General features: G+C 40.2%; 3 protein-coding genes across 3 annotated transcripts; 2 read left to right on the top strand and 1 right to left on the bottom strand.

Annotated features, from left to right (window-relative positions):
- Nucleotides 1-65: 65 nt before the first annotated feature.
- On the top strand, nt 66-13,590 carry c1s.2 (complement component 1, s subcomponent .2). The gene is made up of 24 exons (XM_065957878.1): nt 66-220; nt 710-908; nt 1,017-1,197; nt 2,331-2,456; nt 2,713-2,906; nt 3,398-3,548; nt 3,646-3,761; nt 3,855-3,936; nt 4,054-4,188; nt 4,277-4,351; nt 4,446-5,246; nt 7,386-7,521; nt 7,868-8,081; nt 8,893-9,076; nt 9,162-9,302; nt 10,732-10,937; nt 11,055-11,202; nt 11,388-11,506; nt 11,591-11,669; nt 11,816-11,950; nt 12,260-12,334; nt 12,468-12,673; nt 12,756-12,970; nt 13,136-13,590. The coding sequence occupies exons 1-24, from the start codon at nt 204-206 to the stop codon at nt 13,500-13,502; spliced, it is 4,302 nt and encodes a 1,433-aa protein (XP_065813950.1). The 5' UTR covers nt 66-203; the 3' UTR covers nt 13,503-13,590.
- A 1,077-nt stretch (nt 13,591-14,667) lies between these two features.
- Nucleotides 14,668-19,532, top strand: tapbpl (TAP binding protein like). The gene is made up of 8 exons (XM_020655757.3): nt 14,668-15,010; nt 15,612-15,818; nt 15,906-16,175; nt 16,284-16,484; nt 16,788-16,955; nt 17,048-17,145; nt 17,695-17,920; nt 18,440-19,532. The coding sequence occupies exons 1-8, from the start codon at nt 14,962-14,964 to the stop codon at nt 18,505-18,507; spliced, it is 1,287 nt and encodes a 428-aa protein (XP_020511413.1). The 5' UTR covers nt 14,668-14,961; the 3' UTR covers nt 18,508-19,532.
- A 1-nt stretch (nt 19,533) lies between these two features.
- vamp1b (vesicle associated membrane protein 1b) lies at nt 19,534-24,978 on the bottom strand. Its single transcript, XM_020655758.3, has 5 exons — nt 24,246-24,978; nt 23,045-23,189; nt 22,581-22,739; nt 22,040-22,091; nt 19,534-21,445 (listed from the first exon to the last, which is right to left on the bottom strand). Coding segments are annotated over exons 1-5 (375 nt in total). The 5' UTR covers nt 24,248-24,978; the 3' UTR covers nt 19,534-21,428.
- Nucleotides 24,979-25,851: the final 873 nt, after the last annotated feature.

The following is a 25,851-nucleotide window of genomic DNA, read 5'->3' as shown; positions in this document are numbered from 1 at the left end:
TCTGTCTTCCTGGTACCCAGATTACCCCCTAGTTGCACTTTTGTCCTGTAATCATATAAAAAAAAACAAAAAAACAGCTCTATAAAATGCCAGCGTTTGCATAAAATGTGAGGGAGAGAGGAGGAAGGAGGAAAAGAAAGTATTTTTTTTAAGAAAAGGGGAAGGGTGGATATGGTTTATTTGTGAAGAGATTTGATCGGAACATGATGTTACGAATAAGGTGGGTTTGGATTTTATGCGTTTTAATATTATCTCATTACTACAACTGCCTCTATAAACAGGAAGGCTGGTTGTAAGAAGACATTATTGTAATGGATCATAGGGAGAGTTTTCTGTGATATATCTGTATTTATTTGGACTTTCTGCCGACTTTGGCTCCTTTAAGTGTATAGCTGGGTTATCTCTGGATCACAAACTAAAACAATATTACATAAGAAGGGGGAGGGGTTGCTGTACTCAGTTTTGTACTTGGTGCTGTTTTGCCACCCTGCATCATGATGCCTTTAATTGAATTACGAGCATTCATATCTATTTAGTAAAACGTACCTGGCTCGTGATATTGTTTTTATAGGCCTGTAACTGTCAGTTCTGGAAGTGGCATATATGAGTAAAAGCAAAATTGTGGCCATTGCATTCTACACTCCTCCTTTCCCTTTCAATGTGGCCTTCTTTATTCTTTTATTTTTCTGTGTTTCACATTTTCCCTCAGTCTCCTGCTCATTCTGCTCTCACACACTGTCCGCTCGACCCTGCTGGGATGGGTGGAGTCTCCAGGGTATCCCAGTGGGTATCTGCCCCATGCTAGTCTGAACTGGAGCAGGTGTGCCCCCAAAGGTCACACCATCTCCATCAGGTTCATCCACCTGGACCTGGAGGACAGCCGGGACTGTGAAAACGACGCTGTGAAGGTCAGAGGTCAAGACAAACAGCAAATGTTTCAACACAGTCAGCGTTTTTAACTTTTGCCAGTACCAGTTATCAAACCATATTGTTGTGATTTTCTTTTTTATTTCCAGGTCTTTTCCGATGGAAATCTTATTTCTGTACTGTGTGGCAAAAAGGATTTGGAGGAGCTTCAGTCGACTGTCAACCCCTCACTGCTCTCCTCCCCTGGTGGTTGTCTCTCTCTGTCTTTCCACTCGGACTACTCTAACACAAAGAGGCACACCGGCTTCAGAGGCTTTTATTCCGATCAAGGTGAGCCCTACAGAAAAATTAATTAATTAATTAATTACAATTAAAATACTGAGTTAAACCTATCCCCCCCAAAGTCCATTCTGTTTTTTCCTCATTTTTTTTTTCATGAGTCAAAGTCTTGAGTGATTGTGAAGCAATGCCAAAATGAATCAAATAAAGCACACACATTCAGAGTTTTTTTTTTAGCATTGAGTTCTTTACAATTGTTTTTGTTTTTTAATTTTAGCGAGGATTTGAGAGGGCTTAGGTGTCTGATGTCTTAATACAATCGATCCTGTATTGTCCAACATGAAGCCATTTAAAGCAGGAAAAAGGTTAAAAAACCATTGCTGACCCATACCAAAAAACAGGTCACATTTTAACGGTAGAATCATGTTAAGAAATGATTCGATGTTTTGTAAAAATGTGCGGCGTTGCTACCAAGTTTAAATAAGACCATAAGATTGATACTTCTATCATGTTTGTCCATTAAAAGTGAAGTTTCAGCCAGAATATGGTTAGGTTAGCAAATAACAACGACTTATGTAGAACTGTAGCTTCTCCCCTCTACGCAACAAAACAGGCTTACTCAAATGCTGAATGGTCAAATAGAAATATAAGATTTTATCTGGTGAGCGAAGAGGAGCCGGTGGGTATATAGGCCTATGTTGTTAGCTGTTTCCCTGTTTCCTTCATGCTAATCTAATCTAAAGGGTCAATATTTTCATTACAAGAAAGTGAACACATATATTTCCTAAAATCTCAAACTATTCCTTTAAGAGTGATAAGATGGGTGCTTATTGCCTGAAGTTGGTATGTTGATGAATGAGGATGTCTGGATGTTAAAGAAAGGCAACTTTAAATTAGAGAATCATCAAGAAAAAAAACAATTATGACGTTAAAATAATCAAGAAAAAAAAATCAACTCAATACTGGGGCTCTAAAGGCAAAATGATGACTATGTAAAGAAGTCTGAAGACTTTTTTGGCCCAGTTTCAGATCTGGATGGTCTCTTTAAATATCTCCTGCTCATCTAACTCATGACCTGCTTTAAGAAACCCAAAACCCACTAAAAAGCATGAGCAGCATATAATTCCCATATGTGTTTTCTGTGCCATGCTTTTCTACATCTGATCTTAAACAATATCCCTTAGACTTTGACGAATGTGAGGATGACCCAGACAACGGCTGCACCCAGTTCTGTCACAACTTCATTGGAGGATACCTCTGCTCCTGTCGCCATGGCTACCACCTGGATAAGGACAAGCACACTTGCACTGGTACAAGAAGCTCGTTGATTTAGGATTGTTATACAATGTTAAGAGTGATGAGTTCACAGTCCATATTTAGAGGAAGACAAATCACGGAAGATGCAGCAAAACTGAAACATGAAGTGAAAATGGGAAAAAAGAGGAAGTAAAAAATGTGGGGGGAGGACGAAGGAGGGAAGAGAGGGGACATTTCAACTGATTGTATATTACTTTTGAATTTATTGATTAAACTGATCACAGTAATAAACCCCTCTCTTCCACACAGTGAGCTGTTCTAAGGATCTGTCTGGGCTGAAAACAGGGGATGTCTCCAGCCCCTCCTGGCCAGCTTCATATGCAGAGAACTCCAACTGTCAGTACACCCTGTCTGTGGAGAAACACCTGCAGCTGGAGCTTCATTTCTCCGATGGCTTCGACGTGGAGCAGAACTCTGACGGTCAATGCATAGACACAGTGAGGGTAGGTGATGATTCAGAATCTGTAAATACCACATGGAAGTATGTCTCGCTAAAACTGTGAACTCCATTGACCAGGAAAAAAAGAGGAAGTAATGACACAAGTGTTGAAACCCTGGAGTTGGTCGGTAAACATCCAGACAAGGCCCTTTAAAGCCTTTTTGTGTTACATATTTAGAACTACTTAAAGAGTTCTCTCTTGATTAGGGTCTCCAGGGTCATATTTTCAGCTTTGCCTTAATTTTTCTAAATGATTCATTCCACCAATTTCCAAGATATTTTCAGAAACCTGTGATTTTCCCTTTATCCAACCCTGAAAATCAGCTTTTTATTGAGTTGCTTGGAAGGTTTCTCCGTCTTTGTGTTATAGGATTTGCTCCTTAAAAGTTAGAAACTTTTAAAACCCCAAATCAAAATGGATCTATGTGAGCAATTACACACATTTTGCAACATAAGGAAGTGTAGAAATATATATCCATGTTGTTCTGTTTGCAGGTTGAGACTCCCTCTCGGACTCTGGGGCCTTTCTGCGGAGAAACACCTCCCCCATCTCCCCTCCTTACTCACTCCAGTAATGTCAAAATCCACTTCACCTCTGATAGTTTTGGCACCAACAAAGGCTTCTCTCTCCACTTTCAAACCAGAGGTACTTACCTATTATAATACAACAGGAAAATAATACTTGTGATGAATTTTGATAAAAGCTAATCAACAATCCTTTGTTTCTAATAAATTCATTTTAGACAAGGTCTGTCTGGCAGAGGTGACACCACACTCCACTACGTCTCCTCAACAAACACAATATCCTCAGGATCAAACTGTGACAGTCACTTGTGATCTCGGCTATGTTGTAAACACTGTGAGTCTACAGAAAATCTTTTTCTTTCCAAAGCACTTTATATATGTTTATTAGTCATTGTTATGCTAAGTACATTCTCATTTCTCCAAGTAGCTAGGGACTCAGGACCTGTCAACAAAGTACGAGACTACATGTCAGAACACGGGCGTATGGACTCCCAATTACAACTGTGAACGTGAGTCTGAATTCTGACTTCTGTTTTTTTTTTTTTTTTTTTTTTTAAGACTTCATGTTTTTTCTGTTTTTTTCACATTATTTCAACACTGTCTTTTTTCTTCATAAATTCTCTCAGCTGTGGATTGTAGTCTTCCTAGTATCCCAGACGATGGCATCCTTCAGTTGGTAGGCTCAGATATCACAGAAACTCAGTATAACGCCCAGATCACGTTCAACTGCAGCTCCAAGTATTACAAACTGGAAGGAGATGGTGATTATAAGAAGCTTAAATTAACCTTGAAAGATTTAGTTTTGCTCTGTGAGTTTTATTCACTTATGTTCTCTCTCTGATCTTTCAGAAACATACACTTGTAGTGCTAACGGTGAATGGGTATCTAGTGGAGGCAAGATGGAGATGCCAAAATGTGTTGAAGGTAGAGCTCTTTATAAACTCTCATATTACTTCTCAGTTCTTTGGAGTTTTTTCCATTAGACATGAATCTATCGTTTCCTTTTTGTGTATTTCAGTTTGCGGGACGCCTGAAAAACATACTGCTAGTGCGGGCCGGATCTTGGGTGGTAAGGATGCAAACCTGGGAGAAATACCTTGGCATCTTTTAATAAAAGAACCAAAAAGAGGAGGAGCGTCACTGATAAATGACCGCTGGGCTGTGACTGCTGCTCATGTTGTGGAGGATGTGCAGCAGAACGCACTGCGCATGTTTGGGGGACTGGTTCATAGAGAGGCAATGACAAACAGGTTTTCAAATGTAGCTGAGATGGGCATAGAGCGTATCATTATTCATCCCCACTACAACACAGGCGTCAGAGATCGCACCAATTTTGACAATGATATTGCTCTCATCAGATTGGCTTCCAGGGTAGCTTTAGGCCCAAACATCCTTCCTATATGTCTTCCAGAAGGAAACAGAGGTTTGTTGGACAATGAACAGGGCACAGTATCAGGCTGGGGGATGACAGAAGGGCCGCAAGGTTTCCATCAGTCCAGCACGTTAAAATATGTCGATATTGGGGTCTACTCCCTCGCACAGTGTCAGGATACACCTTACACAAAAAGTAAAAAACGCACCGTTTTCACCAACAACATGTTCTGTGCCGGAGCAACAGGAAAGGACAGCTGCCAGAAAGACAGTGGAGGTCCCTTTGTTCTGCCTGTGTTGAGTGAAGAGGGGCCGTATTATTTGACCGGCATTGTGTCCTGGGGACCCCCATGTCGGGACAGGCAGTACAAGGGTTACTATACCAAGGTGGAAAATTATGTAGACTGGATTAAAACAACCATAGATGCAGTAGAAACATCTATCATTTAAGGTAGGAAAGGGGGAAATCCATAACTAAATACTTAAAGGTCACATATTATGCAAATGGCACTTGTTTTTCTAACACTTATATGTGTTCCTAGTCTGTCAACAACCCCCCCCCCCCCAATTATGAGAAAAGTCCATCCTCTCTGTCTTTTGCCTGCTCCTCTTCTCGGTAAATGTGTGCTCAAACAGGCTGTTTGAAGATTTTCCCTTTGTGACATCACAAAGAGCAGTAACCCCTCCCCCAGATGGATGAGACTCCCACAGCTAGGTGTTTGTTCTGCCCTCTGAGTCTGCCTTCTTATCATAAATGATAGGGCAAGGTGCAAGAAAGCCAGAGCCACCCAAGCCCTTCCAGGGGGGCGTGGTCAGACACAGCTCATTTGCATCTTAAGCTACAGACACTGAAACAGCCTGTAGAATATTGTGGTTTATAGACATGCTAAAATACAGGATCAGAGTGGATTTTTAACAAGAAACTTCACAGGCATGTTTTGGGCAGCTCTGAGACTCATTTAAACTCGTTGAAAAGGAGTATCATATGTGACCTTTAAATTGTGTAATGCATTTCAAGTTGGATTCAAATCTCTGAAATAAAATGTTCAGGAAAACAACAATAATCTTGTAATCAAATGTGCTAACATCCATAACATTGTGCTGTGATCACAAAATGACTTCATACTTCACTTTGTAATAAAGAACATTTGCAAATCAACATCAGAGAATGTTTGTTTTAACCAACTAAATGTATACTGTATTACTGCCTATTAAGCAACAATTTAAACAGACATAAGCCTTTAGGGCCTCAAACACCAGCATATTTATTTCACAGTGTAAATTCGACATACTCATTAATTTCTATAATAGTTTAGACTTGCAGCACCTTATATGGACACATTTTCTGGAGTTGCACGTCCTCAGTGTAGACCAATTTATGTGTCTTAAACACGTTATGGCTATTAGGGCTGGAAGATATCAGAATAAGAATCAGGTTTCATTGCCAAGTACATTTACACATAAATGGAATTTATCTTGGTGTATTGGTGCTAAACAATTAATAAGGAAATAAAGCAGAACTAGCAACAACTTCAATAATAAAATAGGCTATATGAAGCAATTACAATATAGAAAATAAAAAACACAAAATGTACAAAAGGTGTAGGAGCTTTGTACTCGACAATGAGAATAAATCTTACAGTGTATAATCTACTCACAGAGTGCATGTAAGGAAATACATTTAAAGTCCAGTGAAATATATATATATATATATATACTGTATATAGGCCCCTTTTCCACTAATTATTTGGATAGCAATTTAGCAAAAGAATTAAAAAAGAATTATTGTAATGATTTTTGGTGTGTTAAACTGATTAAGCACTTAATCAAACACACTGTTCCTACATGTTCTATATCCAACTTAAAGTAAATACAGTTTTGTTTGTTTTCTGCCTTAAACAGCTGTAATGTCACTTCCTCCTGTGTGGCTGCAGTATTTGGATAAAACTACCATTTGGTTCTGTCAGTAATGTATCAAATGATTTATAACATCTTGTTTTTCATCCTGTAATCTCTAGTACTAACATTAGATTTTGTTATTTTGCAGGATTAATTATCATGTGTTAGGGGTTCTTTGTTTTTGAACTGTTGGTTAACAAGGGGGAAGGGCATATATTTTGAGTTCATCATGGTATCAAAGTGGCATGGTTAAACATTGCCTAAATTACTCAAATGCTTCTATGTGATACCTTGGGTGCCAAAAACCTTTATCAGCCGCTTCACCCTATTTTGTAATACCCAAATGTATCACTAAAAGTCCTTGCAAATGCTCTCGTGTTTGAGTATGCTGAAAAATCCAATAGCTCCCTCTTGTGGTAGAGATAGAATTGTGCATTTGTTTTCAATATGGGCAAAAGGCCTGAGAGCTGTTCAAAACAAAATCCATTTATTGAGATAATGATGTGATTATAAAATGTACGAGTTGTTTATCATTGGAGGTGTCATCCAAAAGCTGTCTTCATTCTCTATCTGAGAGGAATTGTTTCCAGCATTGACACTTCTACTTTCTCTAAAATTGAAACTCAGCAAGAGTTCGGTTTATTTTGCCAAGACAAACAAGGCTTATTCCCGGCATTTACACGCTGAGTTGCTACACTCTTGAAAGACAGACTTTGTGACATTAAAGTTTCACTTGACAGCGGGTCATTCGCTGCTCTGCATATCAGTTCACTAAAGGACTCGATATTTAATGCCGAGATGGGGTTGATGACAAGCATCATCTGGTAAGTTTAGATGGAATTGAAACAATATTTTAAAGTCATACGTACATAGTTTTTGGCCTGAATTTCTAGTTTGATTCCAAAATTTGATAAATTTTATGTGTGCAAGCATAGTTATTGTTGTATTATTTTCTGTAAAAACAATATCTCATGGCAGCTAATCAGTGTTTAAGGTTGAATGAGTGCTTCATCTCTTTATATGCCACATAAAAATCTCACAATATTATATGGTTGGCATTGAATGTGCTGGTTGTGTCTCTGTGTTTGTTCTTCCTCTGTTTGCATCAACTTTGGACCAGGAGCTCAGATGATCACAAGCTGATAAACAGATCGAACTCTCTGTTTCCAGGTTTCTGTTTTTGTCAATGAGTGAGTGCTGGCGACTGCCTGAACCAGACCCTCCAATGCACGGGGAGGTCCAGTCCCCCCAGTACCCCCAGCCTTACCCTCCTAACATGCTGGAGCAGTGGGACCTCAGAGTGCCAGAGGGTTACCGGATCAGACTCACCTTCACACACCTGGACATTGAAGCTTCTGCAGAATGCCATTATGATGCCCTAACAGTCAGAGCCTCATATCATCTCAAAAATAACAGACCAGTGTTTTTGTTGTAATCTGATGGAGAGATTGAAAGGCTTGAAGAGGTCAAAAGCTCTGTCTTTGTGTTGCTTGAGCTTTTTGACCTCTTCAATGTCTTAAACTAAGCATGGCTTAAGTGCCAATTTGATAGTTTAACCAAGGCTTGAATATTTGGTGACTTTATTTCAATATCTTAATGCAGCATGGGTATTGCATATAATTCAGCTTTTCTCCTTGCCGTACAAAGTTTTTTTTCTTGCTTAGTCACTAGTGGCTCACATAAGGGTTCCCCTCCAAGATTTAGGCAGTGTCTTTTTTGTTGTTTAAACACTTTTTTGGGGACCTGGGTCCCAAATAATCAGTAATTATTAACAATAATAAGCTTCTCATATACAGCAGAACCTTAGAGGGCACTGGTACAGAGGACAAAGTCCTTAACACATTGGCAGCGACTCCTGGCCTCGGCCCTCTGATACATGTCTACCCCACTCTCTCCTCCCAACATTTCCTGTCTTCCACTTCATCTCTTCAGCTGTCCAATCAATAGATGCCCAAAAATTATCCTAAAAGATTTGCATTTTTTTGAGTGGAGTTTAGGCTTAAATTGGCTGGAATAATTGACTGAAAAACTACAATATAAAATGTTCCTGATAAGTGCTTGCCCTATACTGTTCCTTGTCTATATTTTTTTACAATAAATAAGTCCATTAATACTGTGTTCTGTAAATGCATTCAGACAAGCCTGCAGGTCTGTCTCCCGATGAGAAATATTTCACCCCTTGTCTCATTCTTCAGGTCCTTTATGATGAAAAGGTTTTGGGGAAGTTTTGTGGCCATGAGAATTCTGCTGATGTGCAGCACCCTGGCAACCAGCCCATGTTGTCTCCAGGCAACAAACTCACCCTCATTTTTCAGTCAGACAACAGTAACCCAGAGCGGCACCAGAACCTGGGCTTCTCTGCTCAGTACCAGGCTATAGGTAACTTCATCCACCTTCTGTCTGCTTCCTTTTCACTTCACTGCTTCACTCTCTTCCACTGACTTACTGTCCTGCTTATTACCAGACATAGACGAGTGCTCTGCACCTGAACCTGCAGACGGCTCCGGTCCACTCTGTTCTCAGATCTGCCTTAACACCCTTGGCTCGTACCTCTGCTCCTGTCACCATGGCTACGAGCTCCGTTCAGACCAACGGTCCTGCATGTGTGAGTATTGGGCCGATACACACCCTCTGGTATTTAAGTTTGACAACTACCCGGGTATAGCAAGCAAGAGGTGTGCTAATACAAACTCATGGGACACAATTTCAAATTACTTTAACTCACCTGCTTTTACACGTACGCCATAGCTAAAGCTTACAGTCCAATCCAGAGTCAGTTGGGTCACTGTCATTGGGTGAGAGGCGGGGTACACCCTGGACTGTCTGCCAGTCAATCACAAGGCTAACATACAGTAGAGAGACAGACAAGCCACACTCACATTCACACCTGCGGGCAATTTAAGAGTCACCAATTAACCTAACAAGCATGTCTTTGGACTGGTGGAGGGAGCCGGAGTACCAAGAGGGAACCCACGCATGCACAGACAGGTCCTGTCCAACAGGGATTTGAACCAGGAACCTCTTCACTGTGAGGCAACAGTGCTAACTAATACCCCACCGTGCAGCCTAGTTTTGTACAACACTCCTGAAATTAATCCTACCACCAAGATAATAAACTGTGTTTCAATTGTACTTTAGAATAATTTTGTAGAGCCATTGGACAGTATTATAAAATACAGAGAGGTATTTCTGTTTTGTAGTTTCATAACAGAAATTCCTTTCTGTATATAGTGCAATATAATTCAACATCACTACAAAGTGTATCTTTCAAAATGACAGGTTGAATCCACAGCTCTTCAAAATTCTATCGTTGTATAAGAGCACAAAATAAAAGAACCTTACAAATCAGAAATAGAGTCCCTGCTTACCTGCATTAACTGACCTTATACCAATGGAAACCAGTAGGGGCTAAAAAGCTGTGACAATGTTAAAGATCACATACTATCCTCCTTCTCAACCAGTGTAAATAAGTCTCAGAGCTCCCTAAAACATGTCTGTAAAGTTTCTTGGTAATACTCCACTCTGATCCTGTATTTTATCATCCCTATAAATCTCTCTCTTTCAGCCCTGCTCAGAACAGGCTGTTTCTGTGTCTGTAGCTTAAAATTCAAATGAGCTGTGTTCAAACACACCCCTCTGGAAGTTCTTGGAAGGCTCTTGCTTTCTTGCACCATAGTTTGTAGACAGACTAGGGACATATGATATTATTAGAAATACATGGTAAAGTGTATTCTATAAAATATGTGACCTTTAAAATACTGCCACCTTTTTGCTTGGGATTGTAAACTTGCTACCAAACACTAGTTTATTAAAATCTGATACAGATAGCCTTAATTGGACTCATGTTTCTGACCACTTGATGGATCCAAGTGCAAGATTTACTTTTTTTGTTTTTTTTGTTTTCCAACAACTCCTGAAGATAGTTAATGACTGTCCGCTGCCTTGTCCTTAAGCTGACAGAATTGAGAGGATTAATACTGAATCTTTATTAATGGGTTAAACCAAATTATTTCTTCCTTTTTCCAAATGTCCAGTATCCTGCGGTGGTGGTATATTTGACGAGCCAGAGGGACATCTTTTCAGTCCAGGATACCCTAAGCCCCCCCTTCATGCTGTGTCCTGTCAGTACATCATTTCAGTAGAACATGGCTTTGTCGTCTCTCTTAACTTCACTGACAACTTCCACATCGAGAGCATGGACACTGAGCAAGGCCCAAACTGTCTCTATCACTGGCTGCAGGTAAAAAAATAAACATCCCTCAAACACTATACATGTGCATTTATCAAACATAGCAGTTTAAGGGTATTATATAAACAACTAAAGAGCTAAATTACCTATACTTTTCTCTCTGTAAAGGTGACCATTCCAGACAGAGAGCCTGTGAAGCTGTGTGGTGGAAAGAGTCCAGGTGTGATAGAGACAAACTCCAACACCGTGAGGCTGGACTACCACACTGATGATGACGGCCTGAGCCTCGGCTGGAGCCTGGATTACAGCACACACAGTGAGGAGGGGTTTGCCAATGAGGGGTTTACATCTAACAGTGTTCTTAATCATGTATATAAAATTGCACAACATGACCACTCCCCAAAACTCCTCCATATGATAAGATGGAACATGGGTCAAACTAGGATATAAAAGGAGAGTTGCAAGTGATTTTCCATGTCTGTTTGTCCATGTTGTTTTCAGGAGTGAAGTGTCCATTTCCTGGTAATCTCGCAAAGGGCAGGGTCACTCCTATCTTGACTGAATACTTCTACAGAGACTACATCTCTGTGCGCTGTGACCAAGGCTACAAGCTCATGATGGTAAGATGAAATGTAACTTCTCTTTAACAGTGTCTAATACTTCAAATAAACAGGACATAACTTTTGGGATGTTTCCTCCAACAGAGTGGTTCAGAGATTGACAGTTTCTCTGCCATGTGCCAAAACAACGGACAGTGGCACCTCCCGCTGCCAGAATGTCAAAGTATTTTCACCTCTAAGCTCAGACCAAATATCTTTTATTATAAATGAAAAAACTATCATGCTTCAACCACAAAGTACATTTTATTGATTTTTCCTGAGTCTTACTGACAAAATACAAATATGTCTTCTTCTTTTGTTCCTCTGCAGTAATTGATTGTGGAGAACCTGAACCTTTGTTGAATGGAGGCGTGACCTTCCTGTCTGGATTTCAGAATCAGTACCTCTCTGTAGTTCAGTATAACTGTAATGAACCTTTTTACTCTCTCCTTGGCGGTGTAACTGGTAAGAACATCGATGATTTCGATATCAGGTCACTAACATTTACAACAGGCTCAATCGTATCATCCATCATGGTGAAATGCATTCATTTACATCAGTTTGTATCAGTCAGTATTACATTATTATTTTGTGGTAATGTAGTTTAAGTGGGGATATCAGTGTTTGTTTTTTACATCAAAATCTTATATATATGGATATCTGAAATGCTCATGTAGGCTGGAAAGATTTTAATTGCAGATATCTGTAGTGCGTTATGCAGTCTAGCTTTTGAATGTTAAAACCGCCTGCTGTAGTCTTCTTTCTGCTCTTCAGCGACCTTCACTTGTGAAGCAGACAGAAACTGGAGATCAAACAACAACATTATTGTACGTCCAGCATGCATACCAGGTATTCCTTTTTTAAGATTGAAAATGATACTTTGAGGAAATCTTATCTACATTTTAGTCTACAAAATGTTCTTTTTAATTGAAGATGATATGTTTCCGAATTATTAATCTATTTGTGCACGTGTGTACTCCAGTGTGCGGCAAGCCCACAGAGGATATTTCCAACTTTCAGAGGATCATTGGAGGCGTTGACGCTCCGGCTAACACCATCCCCTGGCAGGTTTTATTAAACGTGGATGGAGGAAGAGGAGGAGGCATGGTGATCGGAGACAAATGGATTATGACTGCAGCTCATGTCCTAAAACGAAATAGAGAGACAGCATCAACTGCATCTATAAAGGTGAGCGGACTACCTTTGGTTTTCACCACATGCCAATTGCATCCATTCCTATTAATTATTATTTTTTTCTTCATTTTTGCAGATTTACATGGGAGGTAATTTTGTTAATGACATAATGGGCTCTATGGTGAATGCCTCCTCAGTCCACATTCATCCTGATTACAACAACCCAAACAACATAGACTACAACAACGACATCGCTTTGATCAAACTGCAGAACCCACTCACGTTCAACTCATCTATTATGCCAATATGTTTGCCAGGAGATGATGCCACATATGTCACTGGCATAGTCGGGTAATTACATATCTGCTGAGCTTCAATGAATTTTTAAGGCTGTATGATGCTTATTCAGTTATATTATTTCATTGACCTGTTTCTCAGTTGTACTATTCCTTTGTCACTTGATTTGTATCTTTGAACCCAACTCTCTTTTTTGTTCTTTTTTTTTTTTTTTAACAGAGTGGTGTCAGGCTTTGGCCAAATAAAAACCGAAAACCGACGGCAGTTGACAAATAGGCTAAAATATGTGGAGCTCCCGTTGGTAGAACAGGGGATTTGCCATGATTCAATCGATAAGGTGAAGAGGATAAGGAATAATGTACCTACTCTGACAAATAACATGTTTTGTGCTGGAATCCCTGAGGGTGGGAAGGACTCCTGCCAGGGTGACAGTGGAGGCCCCTTCGCCCTGATGGACAACGAGCGCTTCTGGGCTGCTGGGATTGTCAGCTGGGGGGTTGACTGTGGACGCCGAGAAACCTACGGAGTGTATACCAGAGTCCTCAACTACATTGACTGGATCAACAAGGTTTTGAAGGAGAACTGAAACCATCAGTTAAAATAAATGTGATGTGAAGATATTGATGCAGCACAAGTAAACAACAACATTTAAAATAAAATGAAAGAAAACATTACTTATGTGTAAGTTTCTTTTAAACATGAATAGTAGCGTTTGAAAACTCGTAGTGAATTATTTTTATATTGAAGGGGCTGCACACTATATTTAACTCATCCACAAACACAATGGTACTCCTCATTCTACTAATTCACGGGTCAAACATGTTCTTGGAAAGTTCATACTTGCATTTATTTAAAAAATGTCCTGGGTTAACTTCTACTGCTAAGTGTGTATATTAATGTAAAAGATATTAGACCATTAATGTCCTGGGGGTTGAAGAACAAAAAAGGTCCATTTGATAAGTTTGGCCCAAAACTGCAGAAAAACAGAGATATGGTTACACCATGAGGTTATGTAATCGGACATGCATCAACACATTTCATTTAGCCTACTTCCCAAAGTTTCAAAACACAAAAACAGACAGTGTTGGAAATAGTGGCATGGCGTGTCAAAATATTCCCGTTATGACGAGAAAACAAGCTTTATTATCTCAAGATAATGAGATAAATGAATCTGTAATAATGGGAAAACCAGCTTTATACTGAGATAACAAGAAACATCAGAAGAGATCTCGAGAAAACAACCAGAAATGACTTGTTAGCGCAGGAAAATTTAAAAGATTGTCTTGATTCATGTCCATTTAGGGCTTCCGTATGGAACAACTTTCATTTTGTCTTGGCCAGTCAAGACAAAACAACAAAGTCCAGAGGCCTTCAGCACCTCAGGACAGTGTGGGAGGCACTGAGGACCTTTTTGACCTTCTCTGCTCCCCTCATCCAAAAATGTGTTTCTCTGTGATTTTGATACTGTGCCTTCTGATCAGAGGACATGTCTACTACTTCTACTGCAACTCAGGGAAGTCAATTTCATTACTAAATTTATAAAAATCTGTGTGCTGAGCCAAACTAGTGAACATTAGGCCACATAGTCTAAAGACAATATTGTAGTGTACTCCGACAGTTCAATCATTCTCACCTCATGATTTAAGTGACAACGTTTTCGTCTGTGTCCATGGCGACTGATGATCTAGTCCCTGCAATTCTCTCATTGGACGGTCTCGTATGTTTACTTTCACTTTCGCAGCTTCGCTGCTGAAGATCACGCATGCGCAGTAGACAAGCGTACATCTATGTTCTACGACGATTAACTTCTGAATTAGGTTTTGTTCTTTTTTCTCTACAGCTTTGATGGGCTTACATTATCATTGCACCTAGGAAGGCTTTCTTACCCAGCACTGGAGCAAAACAATGAGTTTTTGTTAGTCGTTGAAATCAAAAGTGAAAGTTAGATGGTGACTGTGTTATCAGGACTTATTTCACTTTATGAAAGGTTGTTGTAAGGTTAAACGTTGTCTAAAAAAAGCTTCGAAAATCCAAGAGACGCCGTGATGAATATTGAAGTTATTTTATTTGGGAGCTTCCTGACGTGCATCTGTGGTAAGAGCATTCATGTTTGACATTTTGATGCCGTATTGATGCTAACAGGATCATTTAAAATAAATGAATGCATGGCCAATAAGCTTTCAATTAATGTCTGCCAGTAAAGCTTAGTTATGGCTCTTTAAATGTCGGGACTTTTCCTGAACAAAACATTTATTTAGTACCTGTTGTAGAAATAGGCTACAGGTTCACTTCATATTCCTCAAACTGAATCAATTGCATTAACTGCCAATCGACTTGAACGTAAAGTCTTTCAGTCAGGTAATTTATTACTCTAAAAGTAAATATATTAAGTAATGAATTTGAGTTCAAATGGAGCTGTTTTTCAAATCATTCTGAAATTCATAGTTTCAACAACACAACAAATGTAAGTCTCAGATCTCTGGTATTGTTTGCATGTATATCATATCAAATCATTTTCTTATTAAACACATTATTATTATTACACAAATACATTATGTAATAATTCTTAATCATAAACTTTTAAATACATGTTAATCCCCAAATTTTAATTCTGTAAAGATGCAACTTCCAGATGAAAACTTAGCACATTAATTCGATTTGAATGAATTGGATATTCTTTCCCTTGTTTTTTCAGCTGATGGTGTTGCAGATGTAGTGCTCTCTTGCACCCTGGTGGAGGAGGGTATGGGTGGAATGGGTGGGGATGCTCTTTTCTCACGGATTCCAGCCACTCTTGTGTTAAGAGATGTTCCTGTGGCTCCTGATGAATCATTGGAAACACTCACCCCGTTTGTACCGCCTTCGGTTCCTGATCTAGACGCCATCCTGTTAGAAGCCAAAGGTTTTTCTCTACATTTTCTAGTCATGAAAGTTGGTTTGATTCAAACCCAACCAGTTTAAAGCTTCTCCTCTCATATCGCTCTGGCAGTGTCATCACCTGAGATCCCAAACGCAGACCTGTTGCTCCATGCGGACTGCAATGAGCAAGAGGTGATGTGTGAAATGAGTCGCTTCTCTCCTCATGGATCCCAGGAGAGTTCAGATGCAGCTTATTTCATGGTGTCTCTGAATGTGGAGGGAGTTGACTTCGGCACTGCACTGATCCTGCAGACTCTGCCGGTGACGACGGACCAGTCAACCCTCATACAAAACAAACTGGGTCTGCCTCTTAGCCAATCAGGAACTCTTCTGACTGAGGGTGAGATCCCATTCCTCCTTTTATTAAGTCTTTCAAATTCTTTAGGTAGGAAATATCATCAGTCCCATAAATCTCTCTAATGATGTCTGTCTCTTTCCTTCCTCTTAGTGATATTCCTGGTGTTTTCTCACATAAAGTCTGTATCTGCCCATCTGAGAGGTGACGTTCTCCTCGACTGTGGCTTCAAGCAGCAGGAGATGCCCTTAGCACAGGAGGTTGGGGTTGAATGGAGACTGCAGCACAGGGGAAAGGGGCAGAAAGTGTTTGAAATGACGACAAGGCCAGAGGATGCAGAAGGGAGCAAAGTGGGTAAGATCTGTGTGTCTGGTCTCCTCTTTCTCATCTTTAAGGAGGATTTAAATACAGAGGAAGACTTCTTCTGGTATCGAGAGTGTTTCTGATGCTATTTTGATGGAAAGAAGCCAAAGGTCGCCGGGGGGCCTCCATACATGGGGCGCACGCACTAACCACTAGGGTACCGGCTATTTAAGTGAAAGTGGCTGAGAAGCTCAAGAGAGGTTCAGAACTCCACCTGAGAAAAGTTGATCTATATGCTTATGAGGACCATCTGATTAGACTATGAGCATTAGTTGTTGAAATTTCTTTCCTCAGTGCATGCAGAGAGGAAAGGCTCGAGCGTGGACGCCACGCTGGTTGTTACTGAGGGAAATGCTTCTGTGACTCTGACCAAGCTGAAGGTTGTTGATGAGGGGACGTACATCTGTACCGTCAGCGTCGGCCTTTTTCATGCCCAGCAGATCATCCAGCTCCGTGTTGTCCGTAAGTTTCACCCTGAGCACTTATTCTGTGGAAAAAGACAATTATAACACAAAATGTTCTACTAATTCTTCCTGTTTACTCTTTGTTTTAAGAGCCCCCTATTGTGTCACTCTCAGAGGAGAAGTTGGTTTTGAAGACATCATCAAAACTGATCTGCCACTCTGTTAAGTACTACCCACTGGATGTTCAGGTCAGTAGCTAGCATGTTTCTAGCTAAATCTTTGAGCAATTGTTTTGTTAATAACACCCCAAAGCCAGAGTTGTTTATTTTACAAGCAAATAAGAGTATATAAATAATCGTATATGTCCTCGACTTGGGTGGCCCGGGTTCGAGTCCAACCTGTGGCTCCTTTCCTGCATATAATTCCCCATTCTTCACACACTCTTTTCCTGATTTCCAACTCTATACACTGTCCTGTTTGTCCAGCAAAGGCATAAAAAGCCCAAACGTAAAGCTTAAAAATAAAATATTGAATACACTAGAAAATGAAACAGCCTAAGAATGAGCATCTTCATTGAGGATTGGTCCAGTATCGGTATTTTCATATGTTTGTTTTTCTGTCATTTAAATGTTTATCTATTTTATTGGTTTATGTCTTTGGTGTGTTCCTCTACTCTTTACATTTATAAAATCTCAACATGAACACATTGATACAAGCACCCGTATGGAAGCTGCTTTACAAATAATGTTAAACTGATTGTTTCACTGGGTACTGTTGTCTTTTCTTCTGCCCCTCAGATGGAGTGGTTGTCCCTCTCTCCTGCTGACTCAGAGCCTTCAATGCTTCCTGATCAGGGCTCTCTGTTCAGCCATCGGCAGCACGGTGATGGGACTTATTCCCTCTCGTCTCAACTCACTGTGCCGACTGATGTCTCGCCTGGAACTCAAATCATCTGCAGGGTCTCACACCTGGCCCTGGACGCTCCTGTTTCTGTCAGTGTGGAGGTTGAAAGTCCACAAACAGGTATTCACACGTGGCTGCTTTTTGCTGTCTTTTTGCTGCATTGTTTCACAAAAAGATTTACAAATCGAAATCACTCCTATTCTTGCCAAAAATGAGCCCTGAAGATTAACACCACTCTTTTGTATTAACTTATAAATGAAGCTAAAAATCATCTGGTTAGCTTAGCTTAGCATAAAGACTAGAAACAGGGGTACTGACACAATCTGCCTACCAGTATCTCTTATTCTCACTAGTATCAGTGCTTTATCTCAAAAGTTTATCTTGTGTAAAAAAAAATAATATTTTTTTGTGGTTCTGTGTCTCTGCCTCCAAGTTATTAAAGGTGAGTCAAATTCACATTTGGCTGAAACTATATCATGTCAGAGGGCACCACAATTTTTAGAGGCATAATAAAAATCGTGGATGATTTCACGCATTAAACAGAAACTTTTTATGTCTTTGGATTGTTGATCTGCAAAACAATAGTAATAGTAATGGCGCTCAATGTTAACCTTGTTCTTCGTGTCCTTCATTCCACAGAGTCCTATTTGTGGTTTCTGGGCTTCCTGATCGTCACCGTGCTTTTCTTCATCCAAGTCATGAGATAAGTAAGGCGGAGAGATTCTAGCAGATCATCCAGACTTGAAACTGAGCCTTGTGTCATTTGTTAGTGTGAACGGTATAACTTATTTTGTTTCTTGGTCGTTGGTTCCTCTCACTCTTCTACTGAAAGAAAAAAATCTATAGTTTGGTAAAAACCGCTGTATGTTCTATTTTCTCATTTGTATTTTTTGTTTGTTTTTTCGCTCTAAGGTTTCGACTTTACAAAGTACAAATGCTGCATTTGAATTTCTTTATGGGATGTTCTTACTTGTTTTTTGTATGATTTTGTGAAAGGCAGGGTTGAGATACACATTTTAAGTCACTATTAAAGGCACAAAAAGCCCATAAATAAATCTTTTTAAAAAAAAGAAAGAAATTGTATTCAAGTGCCGACAGAAATTAATAATTTGTGTGCTCTGAAGAAGCACCCAAGAAAATCCATCATCTGTAGCAGTTGTAAGCATGTAAAAACTTCGATCATTATCTGCCATGAGGTACCAATCTGATGAACCAATCACGCCTCCCTGTCTCCCTGCTCGCTCTCTAGCCCTTGCGTGCACTAAGCATGTCACCGATGACAAGCGTGTATACTGTGAGTTAGTCGTTGGCCGTTGTGAGTGGTAAAATAGTCCTCTTTTTTTGAAACCTGTATTATGTAAAATTGTAGTATTTACTTACTGCTGAATGAGACATGACAAGGTAGTTTCTACACAAAGGCGTGGCTTTTGAGGGAGCACTGAGGGGGGCGGTGGGTGTAGACGGAGCTCTGAGGAAATGCTACTTTCAAAATCATGCTAGTTTTCAAAAATTACCAACCTTGCCTTTAATGTTACTCTTTAGTAGTCCACCTTTTGAAAATGAAGTACGCAGCAGAAAATGATTTATGCGTTGCATGTGATGAAAGCTTGTACATTTTGAATTTCATTTTTTAATAAAAGGAAAAATATATTTTTTTAATTTCAGGCAGATTTTCCAACATGGTCTAAATTGAATGATTGTGTCCAGACATTAAAATAAACATAAGCACTCAGTTCTGTTGGTGATTTCGTTTATTTGCATCAGCAAAAGTGGTAAGCATGCATTTGTTTTTGCAAATCCGATTGCATCTCTTACTTCATATCAGGTTGTAAATCACAAATCTTGTTCTCATATCCCTCTCTATGTCCGGTAATTACCTCATGATATCGTTGCACAGTATCATCAGATAATTATGGCAAACTGCTACAATTATGCATTAAGTGCATTTTGCACATAACATTTTTTTTTTCAACTTAAAATCAGTTCTAAGAGAAGAAAGTCTTTCCTTGAAGTCCAACATTCCTCCCAAAAAACCTGAAAGGATTTATAAACACATTTTCAGGAGTGTAGTCTGACAGCTGATTCTACTTTTCTACCCATACAATACTACATGATTTTGACAGATCACTACAGTAGCAGTTTTTTTGCAGTCTCTGAATAGTATTTTTCTTTCCAAAACAAGAGAATTCAACAAAATTTGGCAAACTCTTGAGCATCATTGCATTGCATAAGCAGTAATCATCCGATCAGAAAGACATATACACAGGCCCTTTCGACCACTAACAAAAGAAAATATACAATCGGCAGTTAGATTCAGAAATGGCAGATACACAGGTCACACAAAGAGGCAAAACTATGGACACCGTTTGCCATGCAAGTTCGAAACAAACACCTCATGTTGGCTGTTACACTGCAAATGACAGGTGAGTTTGTGTTGATGCGGGTGAGGCTCTTGGTTTCTTGAGTCATGTACTTCCTCCCATTTCCTTTCTTTTTGAAGATCAAGACAACTTAAACAACAATCAAACAAATGCGTTTTTGCCTGCACAACTTTCAAAATAAGTTGGCCTTGAACCTGTTCAAAAAATGTGACGCGACACATTCATCTGTCTATGGCTGTGACTCTGCTGAAGTCAGAGTTTAGAGACCTTGCGCTCTTCCTCATGAACACAGGAGATTGTCTGTTAGTGGCTGCTTGTCTTACTGTGCATGTTACTATGCCAAATATAAAGCATAGTTTAAAAACATCTACTTCATCAATAAGTCTTATGAGTCCAGAATCAAGTTTGTCCTCTTTTTTTTTTTTTTACAGGAATAAAAGGATGCATTATTGTTTCTAACTTTCCCTAAAACACATCTTATTTTCCTCTCGTACGGTCTCCTGGCATTTTTCTTTCTCTCCCTCTCTCTCTCTATTACTAAACTGAAATAGAGTGACTAAGAAAGAGAGTTAGGTAGGGAAAAAACATTAGAAATAAAGCTATCAGCTAAACATAATAAATGCTATCAGCTATTATGATTGGGTCACAAATACACACACAAAAACATGTCCATACTCTTATTCTAACATGACTGTTTGTCAGTAATGATGCTAGCAGTTGTGACAGAAGGAGTGTGTTAGTTTGGTATCAATTTACAAATGTAGGACTTTCAAAAAGGGAAACATGGACAAGCTTTGGCGTATCTGGAGTAAAAAGGACCGCAAACACTTGTTTTGTTTTTTCCCCCCCTGGACACACTCACCTTCTGTACATCGTACAATTTTTCCCCCGTAGCTTTGTTCAGCCCTGTGTGTTCCCGTGTCACAACATTTTTCTCTATCCCTCCTTCCCTTTCTTTCTTCCCCGTTCGCTCGGCCCTGCCACGTCCTTCAATAATACATGAGGTGCAGAGACAGGAGAGAGTGAGCGAAGACCAAACCAGCAGAAGAAAGCAAGAAGAAGGGAGGGACAAAGAGAGCGGAGACACCTAGAGACACTGCTGTCATGTTTAAGTGCAGGATGGTTTGATGGAAGACTGTGTGGCGAGAGGAAGGAGAGGACGGATAACAGGGGACACTTGGGTTTCTTTTTTTTCTCTCTTCTCTCTCTTTCTTAAGTCCGTATCCATCTGTACTGATGGGCTGAGCTCAGTAGAAGAAGTACACTGCCAATGAAGGAGAGGGAGAGGAGGTCATTAGTCTAATGGATCTGGCCGTAAATCACTCCAGGCAAAACGAGACCAGTCAGCTGAGCTCTACTTCTTATGTCCTGTTTTCAGGTTTGTTTTACGTACAATAACCCATCGAACTGCTTTTATATCAATGATTTACTGCAATAAGGAGTCATGGTTAATTTAAAATCAGAGGAGTGGTAAGATGGCTGGACATGAGGTTGTTTGAGCAGAAATACATATAATATGCCTCATATAGCCACGAGCGTCATTTAGCAGAGGCAAAAGAAAAATCTGTGCATTTCCTGCTTAAATTAAAAGTGCTCACACATCAACACTAATGTATACTGACCAACCTACTCCATATAAAATACATCTCCCTTAACAAAATGTACTTTTCTTTATATCTTTACATCACATTCCTCTGCTCCTGATTTACAAAACCATAGAAAACACTTTTAATCATCTGCTTTTTAACTAACAGCAGCACTTTATACGAGAACCTGTATTAACTGTCAGTCAATCTGTCAGCACAGGGATCAATATTGGCATTAGATTATCATGAATATAAAACAATATTCTACTCACAGAATATGATTCCGACCACAATGACTCCAATGATACCCATCATGATCATCATCTGCAAGAAAAAGAGAACAGAAATTATATATTGTGAACTACTTGTATAAAGGAATTAAAGACGTAGTGTTACTATATGTAGATTTTAAATACAGACTATTATAAATACATCTATAGAAAGGGAAACATTGGATTCTTTGCATGTGTTATGCTTCAGTTATTCTATAATGTCTTGGGTAGTTCATATACCGTAGGGGCATTTCTACTCTAACATTCTAATCTAAAGCATCTGTTCATACTTCCACAGCAGCTCATTAACAGATGAATGGCTACAGTGTGTTTGCCTCAGCATGAAAATGTGTTATATACGCTGTTAAATTAAAGAGCTGCGGATCTTGTTCATACGTATTTTTCATTCCTACAAGCTTACATTTGAAATCTCTGGACAACACTGCATATGCTACAAGGAGTATCCTTTTTTTTCAGACTCCATTAAGAGTATCTTTCAGTAACAACAATCTGCTTAATGGGGCCTCACTAATGTGCCCACCTTGCAGTTCTTCCACCAGTACTTGTTCTTTAGCTTGGCTGCGCAGCTTTCAAACTGGGAGGCTCCAGCTTGGAGAGCGTCCGCTCTGTCATCCAGCTCTGAGAGCTTCTGGTCCCTTTCCAAAACCTTGTCCACGTTCACCCGCATGATATCCACCACCTAGAACACAGGGGTGAGGATGAGAGAGCATTTGGCACAGGAGGGGACACAGAGGATGACAGGCACTGTGAGACAAGTTATTCTGAGGTTATATATCTTTAATGAGAGTAAATTAGTAGCGGCATTCCATTAACAAATTACAGCAGAGCATATTAAGTATTCAAAAGTACAATATTAGAGAACATCAACAAAGCATCTTTACATGCTTGCTTGTCTCCTGTCACTGATACATTTCAATATTCAGATTTTATTGATCTAATATCTAACTCTGGCTCAGAAAGTCAGTCTAGCACAGTCCAGCTCACCTCCTCCACTTGGGCCTGTGTCTGCTGTAGCCTGCGGTTGCTGCTGGTGTTGGGTGGGGCGGGAGGTCCGCCGCCGGGGGCTCCATCTGGGCCTGGGGCTCCTGGGGCGCCAGGGGCTCCAGCTGGTGCAGCATCAGGGGCGGACCTGAGATGGGGCACATTGAGGATGAGGAAGAATTAACTTCAGAGTACAGGAGATCATTTTATATTCCTATATGTGATGCTAATGGTAGAAAGCACTTAACTTCAATCAAAGGCTTTTTTTAGGACTCAAATACGTATTAACTGTTCCATAAAACAGAGTGAAGACAGCACAAAGCAAACGCTAAACCTGCTTGTCTATGCTCGGGAGGGTGGAAATGTATGGTGAAGTAAAGTAGGGAGGAAAGAGCTGAAAAATTAGCAGATGGTGGTGGAAAAAAAAAAGGGGTCAATGGGCAAGAAAATATAATAGGAACAGAGAAAATCCAGGCCACCGATGGGGAGCTTGAGAGATAAATCTCAGATCTCAGAAGACCACTCGTTTTAAGATAGGAGGGAGGATTTGGGAGGAAGGGGACAAAGAGAGGAGAAGCTCTTTGGGTCAAACAGAAATGAAAAAAGTAAGTCAGGGAAGTGGTGTGCAGAAAAATGGGAAAGAGTTAATTCAGGAGGGGGGGAGAGGAATGAGAACATGCGGTTGCAGAGTGAGCAAACACGCTCCTGAGAAGCTTCTCAGGGGAGCAGCTACCGACTCCTGGAGGACAGTTTACAGTGACTGCAGGACAAAACAATGTCTGAAGCATCATGCATTTACCATTAAGGTTGCTCAGTACTCTGCAGTAGATGATGGTGACGTCAAACTCTGGCTAATTAACCACAAACAAATATTTCTTTTAAAATATGGCCATAGGTAAAATGATCTAAAACAACTAAATTTGACTGTGTATGTGGCTTTAGTTTCAGTCTATGCAAGGCTGTGGAGAGGCAGCAGTCAACCTCTGAATACATTATTCAGTGATGCTGTGACGGAAAATTTCACTTGCGTCAGCAAAAAAACAATCAAGCTGAAAAAATCAGTTCAGTTTCGGACCACTAGCCTTCCACCGGAGGGGGAAAAAACATCCAAGGAAATAAGCTGGTTAGAATTTACAATTACAAGGAACAGTCTGAAAGAGAGTTCGCATTTGTTAACGGGAAAAATCACCGCATTAATACTCACATCTTCTATGCAGCTGTTTGAAGTGACTCACGGCAGGAGCGGAGGAGGAGGAGGAGGAGGAGGGGTGACGGGCTGAGAGACAGGAGAGGGAGGTTCCGAAGTACAATAAAGAGAAGAGAAAAAAACTGCAAGATTGTGGAGAAAAGAGAGAGACTGGAATTTTCAGGCAATGGTCCTAATAAAAGTCCAAATTTTCAGAGAACAAAGTGATCAAAGTGCCGTGCAGACAGCAACAGAAGATGACGGGGGAGGGGGGTCGTGGCGCAGTGGAGCCAATCTTCTAGCGATGCATTTATAGGCGACTGCTAGTCGTCAGCAAAGTACCGCAATACCGATGCACGTAAACGAGTCGGTAATAATTCACCAGGAAGTGAAGCAGAGCTGCGCGAGCTCAAGAGAAAAGTACTTCTGAATGATAATCCACTCAAGAGGAAATCCACGGATGTTTTGACTCCTGCAGGACTGCTCCTCCAAGAGATGCTGAGTCCTTACCAGAGATGCAGCGCTGATTGGCTGGTCTGTTTTAGTTGCTTCTACCAAAAGCTTCTGGCTAACGCAATTTCAAAATAAAGGTGAGGTCAAGAAAAAAGAAAAAGTCCAGTCATGTGAAATCAGCTGTCTCTGATTTCTGTCACCCCCTCCTCTCTTTCTCTCCGGTGTGCGTCTTGTGCAAAGTGCTGTGGCTCTGTAGGCTACTGCAATAATGCGTCTCTCCTCCTTCCCTCCTCCACTTGGACTCGTAACGACAGTGCGGTTCCCCCCCCCCCCCCTCTCCTCCCCTCCCCTCCCCCCACCTCTCTCTCCTCTCCTCTCACACTTTGCAGTACTGCAGCTCTGTGTCGGATAGGGCGGCATGAAGACACTGCGGTACAGTGGATGCTCTACAGTGTTGACTCGACTGTTTCCTCACAGGCTACCTGGGATTCTCCCAATACACTTCTCCTCCGACTGCTTCTTCTGTTTAAAATTTTCCCCCTTCAATCATCCTTGTTTTATTCCTATAGTCATGTGTTTGAGACTAATACATCTTCTGTTTGCCCATTATCATTCTTTAGTCTGATGTATGTCAGAGGGTGAAGTCAGTTTTTAAAAATAGGTAAAAGTCTCAGGACAAAGGAGCCACTGGAGGAAAGGAAACATAGTCAATTGTGATCCTGTTCAGAGAAATAAATACATTACTAGACATTTTATGCCCCCCCCCCCCACACACACACCTACTTATTTTAATGCTACACACACACACACACACACACACACACACACACACACACACACACACAGATATTTGTGACCAAATACTGGGATCACTTAAACCATGACTTTTATTTCATGATCTGTTTTTGAAAAAAAACGGAAAAAGAACCTTCTATAGCTGCAGTCTTTCACAGTAAAAAGCACAAATTTATGAATTATAAAAAAACATTCTCCCTCCTTTGTGTTTTTATCATCTCATGACTACTCAGATTTATCGTAGGGCATACTTGGAGGCTGAGATCAGCTTTTCCCCATACAATAATAAAAAAAAAAGTTCCTGCAAGACAGAAATCCTGTGCACAAAGTCAGTAAATTATATAAATGGATTTCCAGACTGTGTATTAAAGAACCT

Source organism: Labrus bergylta, chromosome 8 (assembly GCF_963930695.1).
Source record: "Labrus bergylta chromosome 8, fLabBer1.1, whole genome shotgun sequence".
In the NCBI taxonomy this organism is placed as follows: Eukaryota; Metazoa; Chordata; class Actinopteri; order Labriformes; family Labridae; genus Labrus; species Labrus bergylta.
This window is presented reverse-complemented; position numbering and strand designations above follow the sequence as displayed.

Coding starts and splice junctions, on each gene's coding strand:
- tapbpl (XM_020655757.3), top strand. CDS start 14,962: ATGAATATTGAAGTTATTTTATTTGGGAGCTTCCTGACGTGCATCTGT. Junction 16,485..16,787: donor TGCAGAAGGGAGCAAAGTGG/GTAAGATCTGTG, acceptor TTCTTTCCTCAG/TGCATGCAGAGAGGAAAGGC. Junction 17,146..17,694: donor ACTACCCACTGGATGTTCAG/GTCAGTAGCTAG, acceptor TCTGCCCCTCAG/ATGGAGTGGTTGTCCCTCTC.
- c1s.2 (XM_065957878.1), top strand. Junction 3,549..3,645: donor TCTCCACTTTCAAACCAGAG/GTACTTACCTAT, acceptor AATTCATTTTAG/ACAAGGTCTGTCTGGCAGAG. Junction 4,189..4,276: donor TTACAAACTGGAAGGAGATG/GTGATTATAAGA, acceptor CTGATCTTTCAG/AAACATACACTTGTAGTGCT.
- vamp1b (XM_020655758.3), bottom strand. Junction 22,740..23,044: donor CACAGGCCCAAGTGGAGGAG/GTGAGCTGGACT, acceptor CCTGTGTTCTAG/GTGGTGGATATCATGCGGGT. Junction 22,092..22,580: donor ACTGGTGGAAGAACTGCAAG/GTGGGCACATTA, acceptor TTTTTCTTGCAG/ATGATGATCATGATGGGTAT.